At 45.7% G+C, this 8,692-nt stretch overlaps 1 protein-coding gene across 1 annotated transcript in view; it reads left to right on the forward strand.

The window, feature by feature from the left end:
- The window catches only part of LOC135573283 (two pore channel protein 2-like), a 6,816-nt gene extending 1,344 nt beyond the window's left edge, over nucleotides 1–5,472 (forward strand). Inside the window, exons 4-11 of the mRNA XM_065022131.1 lie at nucleotides 41–114; nucleotides 262–343; nucleotides 844–920; nucleotides 1,039–1,148; nucleotides 2,838–2,916; nucleotides 3,029–3,110; nucleotides 3,254–3,345; nucleotides 5,370–5,472. Coding sequence (XP_064878203.1) covers nucleotides 41–114; nucleotides 262–343; nucleotides 844–920; nucleotides 1,039–1,148; nucleotides 2,838–2,916; nucleotides 3,029–3,110; nucleotides 3,254–3,345; nucleotides 5,370–5,472 — 699 coding nt within the window. The remainder of the gene's footprint in view (nucleotides 1–40; nucleotides 115–261; nucleotides 344–843; nucleotides 921–1,038; nucleotides 1,149–2,837; nucleotides 2,917–3,028; nucleotides 3,111–3,253; nucleotides 3,346–5,369) is intronic.
- Nucleotides 5,473–8,692: the final 3,220 nt, after the last annotated feature.

Genomic DNA, 8,692 nt, shown 5'->3' on the forward strand with positions numbered 1-8,692 from the left:
TTGTCAAAACCAGTACATAACTGACTGAACTGTATCACAGAATCCCAGACCATTGAGTCCTGACGTCCGTCTGGTCAACATGTTGAGTGTATTCCACTTCCTGAGGTTCATCCCCCAACATTAAGCTATCTCCTCTGAAAAACAACTCAGTCTTTGGAGTCCAGCTCTGCTTCATTGTAACAACTGCTGATTGCTGTTAAAATATATGTATATAATTTGATTGATTGATGTCATCAGTTCCCCTTAATCATTTTGCCATATTCATCTAAAGCTCACGGCTCTGTTTGCCATCAGCATGGTCGACCTGGTGAAACACCTCGGAGCCTCTGCCGGTATATTAGTGGTGAGAATCTCTAGTGTCTGTTGTTTTGTTTGGGTTGTTTTCTTGTGTGTAGTAGAGACAGAGCTGTTAGACTGGTACGGTTGTATGGTACGACTGTAAAGAACTGCCGTCTGTTTGCAGGTGGTGTAACGGGGTGCGTACTGGCGGCAGAGAAGTCAGGCGCAGGAGAGCGAAAACTGATTTACAACGTTGTCGTTTAATAAACATAAAAACCACCGTAAACAGAACAGTCAATGAATGGGTCAAAGAAAACCCGGTATCCACCAGCATAATGTGCACAAGCACTACAAGAAACAATTCCGGACAAGGACATGGGGGGGAACAGAGGGGTAAATACACAACATGGAATTGATGGAATTGAAACCAGTTGTGAGGGAAGACAAGACAAAACCAATGGAAAATGAAAGGATGGATCGGCGATGGCTAGAAGGCCGGTGACGTCGACCGCCGAACGCAGCTGTAACTAGTAGAGGGACCGACTTCGGCGGAAGTCGTGACAGGTGGATTATTATGTATTTGCTGTGCTTGTGGTCTGGTCGTTCAAAGGCACTATCATAGCACCTGCTAGTAACCTGAGGTATGAAGAAAATATGATATCTCAGAAATCACAGCTTTTAATCGAGCATCAACAATAAACTACCTATTTCCTATAAACAACCTATTTCCTGCCTACATGTATTATCTATTTCGTACAGCACTACCGCTGACCCCAGGATCATGACAATGATTGTAAACAAAACTCTACGATGTGGTTCTTATGAACAGCTTGGTTACTGGTCAAACAACTTTGATAACTTTGCAGAGAGTTTCACTCAACTTAAGTTACCATAAAATCTAAATTAACAAACAAATGATGTACAAAACATTAGGAACACCTTCCTACTATTCAGTTGCACCACCTTTTGCCATCAGAACAGTTCGTCAAGGTATCGAAAGCGTTCCACGGGGATGCTGGCCCATGTTGACTCCAATGCTTCCCACAGTTGTGTCAAATTAAATCAAATGTATTTATAAAGTAATTTTTACATCAGCAGATGTCACAAGGTGCTTACACAGAAACCTAACATAAATCTTCAGAGAGCAAACAATGCAGATGTAGAAGCATGGTGGCCAGGAAAAAGTCCCTAGAAAGGCAGGAACCTAGATAGAAACCTAGAGAGGAACCAGGCTATGAGGGGTGGCCAGTCCTCTTCTGGCTGTGCCAGGTGGAGATTATAAACCTAGAGAGGAACCAGGCTATGAGGGGTGGCCAGTCCTCTTCTGGCTGTGCCAGGTGGAGATTATAAACCTAGAGATGAACCAGGCTATGAGGGGTGGCCAGTCCTCTTCTGGCTGTGCCAGGTGGAGATTATAAACCTAAAGAGGAACCAGGCTATGAGGGGTGGCCAGTCCTATTCTGGCTGTGCCGGGTGGAGATAAGAGTACGTGTCCATTAAGGCCAAATCGTTCCTCAAGATGTTCAAACGTCCAAAGATGACCAGCATGGTCAAATAATCATCACTGTGTTTGTAGAGGGTGTAACAGGTCAGCACTCAAAGGTCGAGACAGCAGGTGCTGTAGAGAGAGAGGGAGAGAGAAAGAGCAGAAAACAGCAGGTCTGGGACAAGGTAGCATGTCTGGTGAACAGGTCAGGGTTCCATAGCCGCAGGCAGAACAGTTGAAACTGGAGCAGCAGCACGACAATGTAGCATGTCTGGTGAACAGGTCAGGGTTCCATAGCCGCAGGCAGAACAGTTGAAACTGGAGCAGCAGCACGACAAGGTAGCATGTCTGGTGAAAAGGTCAGGGTTCCATAGCCACAGGAAGTTGGCTGGATGTCCTTTGGGTGGTGGACCATTCTTAATACACAAGGAAAATTGTAAAAGCGTAAAAAACTCAGCAGCATTGCAGTTCTTGACCCACTCAAACCGGTGCTCCTGGCACGTACTACCATACCCCGTTCAAACCGGTGCTCCTGGCACGTACCACCATACCCCGTTCAAACCGGTGCTCCTGGCACGTACTACCATACCCCGTTCAAACCGGTGCTCCTGGCACGTACCACCATACCCCGTTCAAACCGGTGCTCCTGGCACCTACTACCATACCCCGTTCAAACCGGTGCTCCTGGCACGTACTACCATACCCCGTTCAAACCGGTGCTCCTGGCACGTACTACCATACCCCGTTCAAACCGGTGCTCCTGGCACGTACTACCATACCCCGTTCAAACCGGTGCTCCTGGCACGTACTACCAGACTCCGTTCAAACCGGTGCTCCTGGCATGTACTACCAGACCCCGTTCAAACCGGTGCTCCTGGCACGTACTACCATACCCCGTTCAAAGGCACTTCCGTCTTTTGTCTTGCCCATTCACACTCTGAATCCTAATGTTCCTAATGTTTTGTACACTCAGTCTATATGGTACTTTAGTACTTTTTGTCAACCTTGCATTACTGGTATTGATGGGATTTGTAGTAATGGCTTTCTGCTTTCAAGTTTCCTGTATTTTCAGTCTGCTCTGGTTCTATATACAACATAATGATGGTGAACAACTGGAGTGTCTTTCTGGATGTATATGCCAGATACAATTTGCTATAACAATTACTTTGGTTATTCTAATCTATTCTATCATGTGAGCATTTGAAGAAATGGACGACTGACAGAGAGGTGATGATTGTATTTGGTTTATGTTCCCCAATCCAGGTGGTCCAAGCTCTACTTCATAGCCTGGTGGTTGACCTCCTCTGTCATGTGGGTCAACCTGTTTATAGCTCTGATCCTGGAGGTAGGGTCAGTAAACTGTTTGTTTATATGTTTATTTTACAGTGTGATAACACCGGTTTTTTATTTAACAGTGTTAAAATTGCCATATATATATTTTTTTAAGTTTTTAATCAAACTTTCACATTTCTTATCATCTGAATCCAGAACTTCATCTACAAGTGGGACAGAAACCATGGATGCTCAAATCGTGAAACGGTGAGGACAGACTTGGACACTACCATCCAGCTGATGTTCAGGTAGGACCAGAAACACCAGTGGTTTTAGAACAGGCTATAGGATTGGCTTTTATTTTGGCTTTGTGTTTTTGGGTCTGCCCTGAACAGGCTTTTATTTTGGCTTTGTGTTTTTGGGTCTCCCCTGAACAGGTTTTAGCTTTGGCTTTGTGTTTTTGGGACTGCCCTGAACAGGCTTTAGCTTTGGCTTTGTGTTTTTGGGTCTGCCCTGAACAGGTTTTAACTTTGGCTTTGTGTTTTTGGGTCTCCCCTGAACAGGTTTTAGCTTTGGCTTTGTGTTTTTGGGACTGCCCTGAACAGGCTTTAGCTTTGGCTTTGTGTTTTTGGGTCTGCCCTGAACAGGTTTTAACTTTGGCTTTGTGTTTTTGGGTCTGCCCTGAACAGGTTTTAGCTTTGGCTTTGAGTTTTTGGGTCTGCCCTGAACAGGTTTTAGCTTTGGCTTTGTGTTTTTGGGTCTGCCCTGAACACGTTTTAGCTTTGGCTTTGTGTTTTTGGGTGTGCCCTGAACACGTTTTAGCTTTGGTTTTGTGTTTTCGGGTCTGGCCTGAACACGTTTTAGCTTTGGCTTTGAGTTTTTGGGTCTGCCCTGAACAGGTTTTAGCTTTGGCTTTGTGTTTTTGGGTCTGCCCTGAACAGGCTTTAGCTTTGGCTTTGTGTTTTTGGGTCTGCCCTGAACAGATTTTTAGCTTTGGCTTTGTGTTTTTGGGTCTGCCCTGAACAGGCTATAGCTTTGGCTTTGTGTTTTTGGGTCTGCCCTGAACAGGTTTTAGCTTTGGCTTTGAGTTTTTGGGTCTGCCCTGAACACGTTTTAGCTTTGGCTTTGTGTTTTTGGGTCTGCCCTGAACACGTTTTAGCTTTGGCTTTGTGTTTTTGGGTCTGCCCTGAACACGTTTTAGCTTTGGCTTTGAGTTTTTGGGTCTGCCCTGAACAGGTTTTAGCTTTGGCTTTGTGTTTTTGGGTCTGCCCTGAACACGTTTTAGCTTTGGCTTTGTGTTTTTGGGTCTGCCCTGAACAGGTTTTAGCTTTGGCTTTATGGTTTTGCGTCTGCCCTGAACAGGTTTTAGCTTTGGCTTTGTGTTTTTGGGTCTGCCCTGAACACGTTTTAGCTTTGGCTTTGTGTTTTTGGGTCTGCCCTGAACAGGTTTTAGCTTTGGCTTTATGTTTTTGCGTCTGCCCTGAACAGGCTTTAGCTTTGGCTTTGTGTTTTTGGGTCTGCCCTGAACAGATTTTTAGCTTTGGCTTTGTGTTTTTGGGTCTGCCCTGAACAGGCTATAGCTTTGGCTTTGTGTTTTTGGGTCTGCCCTGAACAGGTTTTAGCTTTGGCTTTGAGTTTTTGGGTCTGCCCTGAACACGTTTTAGCTTTGGCTTTGTGTTTTTGGGTCTGCCCTGAACACGTTTTAGCTTTGGCTTTGTGTTTTTGGGTCTGCCCTGAACACGTTTTAGCTTTGGCTTTGTGTTATTGGGTCTGCCCTGAACAGGTTTTAGCTTTGGCTTTGTGTTTTTGGGTCTGCCTTGAACAGGTTTTAGCTTTGGCTTTGTGTTTTTGGGTGTTTTGGTCCTGCCATTAGGGTTAATGTTGATGATTGGCCGCAGTATGCCCTAGGCCTTTTGGCAGACCGGAGCTATCTCAGCAGCAACTACACTTGATTACATTCTGCCCCTGAACAGGCAGTTAACCCACTGTTAACCGTCATTGAAAATAAGAATTTGTTCTTAACTGACTTGCCTAGTTAAATAAAGGTAAAATTAAAAATGTAAAATTCTGTCAACACACAGGAAGTGTGCTCCTGACATTATGTGATATGGAACTCTCTGTGCTGTTGCCAAGTTTATCTTTATAGATATGAAAGGAATAGACCTTTTTCATACAGGTTATATACTGTATACTTGGCCGGGTTACTGTAAAGCACTTTGTGACAACTGCTGTCTGCTGATGTTAAAAGGGCTTTATAAATACATTTGATTGATTGATTCACATACTGTACCTTATAAGGTTTGCCTTTGTGTTTTGACTCCTAGTATTTCAGACAACAGATAGCAGCGCCTACTGAAGAGAAAGTTGTCACACAACTGCATGCCCACCCACACCTTCAACACCTAACTATGTCCATGTCACTGGATCAAATATAGATATTGGGTGTAATGGAAGCGGAACCCCGGTTATTGCTTTAATTGCGGTTATGTGAATGAGCTTTTGCATTGTTACCTGAGTGGATCAAAAGACTGTTTTTCAACTCTACTGCTTCTTTTACTGACTCTGAAACACAATATTGACTGATATAATGTCACCTGTTGAGTGCTTTAAGTTATACATTCTGCATAAAGGGTTATAATAAACTCCTGATAATTCAATCATGGACACAAAGATTTTCTTAGTGCAGTCCGAGGAGTTCAATAGATAGACAGGCACCATCTGAATGTTGAAGATAGCTGATGACATGGTGTGTGGGGGTGGTACTCTGTGTAAAAACATACCGACTTGTGTCTCAACTTTCAGATGAGTGTTGTGTTTCTGGCTAGCTCTACCTTTCGTTTGTGCAGCTCTCTCTAGAAATACAGTGGGCACAAACAAGCATTAAAACAGCTTGTTTCTCCCACTAACTTGACATTGTAAACAAACAAAAAAAATACTTTAAACTAAGTAAGGAATTTGCTAATCAGCCACAAATACATTCTAAAATATCGCCTCCCCCAGAATTCTTGCTGCCATAATGTACTGGGAAGGGCACACTAGTTACTGTTTATTCATTACTGGTGCGAGCTTCACTTTCACTATGACTCTTTTTAGTTACTGTGTATTCATTACTGGTGAGGCAGTATTGCTTCCACTATGACTCTTTCACTAGTTACTGTGTATTCATTACTGGTGTGGTAGCTTCACTTTCACTATGACTCTTTTACTAGTTACTGTGTATTCATTACTGGTGAGGCAGTATTGCTTCCACTATGACTCTTTCACTACTTACTGTGTATTCATTACTGGCGAGGTAGTGTCACCTGTCCTGCCCTGTAGCCCTGCTGAGTGTCACCTGTCCTGCACTATACCCCTTCTGAGTGACACCTGTCCTGCACTATACCCCTTCTGAGTGACACCTGTCCTGCACTATACCCCTTCTGAGTGACACCTGTCCTGCACTATACCCCTTCTGAGTGACACCTGTCCTGCACTATACCCCTTCTGAGTGACACCTGTCCTGCACTATACCCCTTCTGAGTGACACCTGTCCTGCACTGTCCTGCACTATACCCCTTCTGAGTGACACCTGTCCTGCACTATACCCCTTCTGAGTGACACCTGTCCTGCACTATACCCCTTCTGAGTGACACCTGTCCTGCACTATACCCCTTCTGAGTGACACCTGTCCTGCACTGTCCTGCACTATACCCCTTCTGAGTGACACCTGTCCTGCACTGTGGCGGAATGCAATAGCATCGAATAGTCCCCGTGATATGCAACTGTTCAGGGAAGTCAGGAACCAATACACGCAGTCAGTCAGGAAAGCTAAGGCCAGCTTCTTCAGGCAGAAGTTTGCATCCTGTAGCTCCAACTCCAAAAAGTTCTGGGACACTGTGAAGAGCACCTCCTCCCAGCTGCCCACTGCACTGAGGCTAGGTAACACGGTCACCACCGATAAATCCATGATTATCGAAAATTTCAATAAGCATTTCTCAACGGCTGGCCATGCCTTCCGCCTGGCTACTCCAACCTCGGCCAACAGCTCCACCCCCCCCGCAGCTCCTCGCCCAAGCCTCTCCAGGTTCTCCTTTACCCAAATCCAGATAGCAGATGTTCTGAAAGAGCTGCAAAACCTGGACCCGTACAAATCAACTGGGCTTGACAATCTGGACCCTCTATTCCTGAAACTATCCGCCGCCATTGTCGCAACCCCTATTACCAGCCTGTTCAACCTCTCTTTCATATCGTCTGAGATCCCCAAGGATTGGAAAGCTGCCGCAGTCATCCCCCTCTTCAAAGGGGGAGACACCCTGGACCCAAACTGTTACAGACCTATATCCATCCTGCCCTGCCTATCTAAGGTCTTCGAAAGCCAAGTCAACAAACAGGTCACTGACCATCTGGAATTCCACCGTACCTTCTCCGCTGTGCAATCTGGTTTCCGAGCCGGTCACGGGTGCACCTCAGCCACACTCAAGGTACTAAACGATATCATAACCGCCATCGATAAAAGACAGTACTGTGCAGCCGTCTTCATCGACCTTGCCAAGGCTTTCGACTCTGTCAATCACCATATTCTTATCGGCAGACTCAGTAGCCTCGGTTTTTCGGATGACTGCCTTGCCTGGTTCACCAATTACTTTGCAGACAGAGTTCAGTGTGTCAAATCGGAGGGCATGCTGTCCGGTCCTCTGGCAGTCTCTATGGGGGTGCCACAGGGTTCAATTCTTGGGCCGACTCTTTTCTCTGTATATATCAATGATGTTGCTCTTGCTGCGGGCGATTCCCTGATCCACCTCTACGCAGACGACACCATTCTATATACTTTCGGCCCGTCATTGGACACTGTGCTATCTAACCTCCAAACGAGCTTCAATGCCATACAACTCTCCTTCCGTGGCCTCCAACTGTTCTTAAACGCTAGTAAAACCAAATGCATGCTTTTCAACCGATCGCTGCCTGCACCCGCATGCCCGACTAGCATCACCACCCTGGATGGTTCTGACCTTGAATATGTGGACATCTATAAGTACCTAGGTGTCTGGCTAGACTGCAAACTCTCCTTCCAGACTCATATCAAACATCTCCAATCGAAAATCAAATCAAGAGTCGGCTTTCTATTCCGCAACAAAGCCTCCTTCACTCACGCCGCCAAGCTTACCCTAGTAAAACTGACTATCCTACCGATCCTCGACTTCGGGCGATGTCATCTACAAAATGGCTTCCAACACCCTACTCAGCAAACTGGATGCAGTCTAACACAGTGCCATCCGTTTTGTCACTAAAGCACCTTATACCACCCACCACTGCGACTTGTATGCTCTAGTCGGCTGGCCCTCGCTACATATTCGTCGCCAGACCCACTGGCTCCAGGTCATCTACAAGTCCATGCTAGGTAAAGCTCCGCCCTATCTCAGTTCACTGGTCACGATGGCAACACCCATCCGTAGCACGCGCTCCAGCAGGTGTATCTCACTGATCATCCCTAAAGCCAACACCTCATTTGGCCGCCTTTCGTTCCAGTACTCTGCTGCCTGTGACTGGAACGAATTGCAAAAATCGCTAAAGTTGGAGACTTTTATCTCCCTCACCAACTTCAAACATCAGCTATCTGAGCAGCTAATCGATCGCTGTACATAGTCCATTGGTAAATAGCCCACCCATTTTCACCTA

Source organism: Oncorhynchus nerka, linkage group LG9a (assembly GCF_034236695.1).
Source record: "Oncorhynchus nerka isolate Pitt River linkage group LG9a, Oner_Uvic_2.0, whole genome shotgun sequence".
Taxonomy (NCBI): Eukaryota; Metazoa; Chordata; class Actinopteri; order Salmoniformes; family Salmonidae; genus Oncorhynchus; species Oncorhynchus nerka.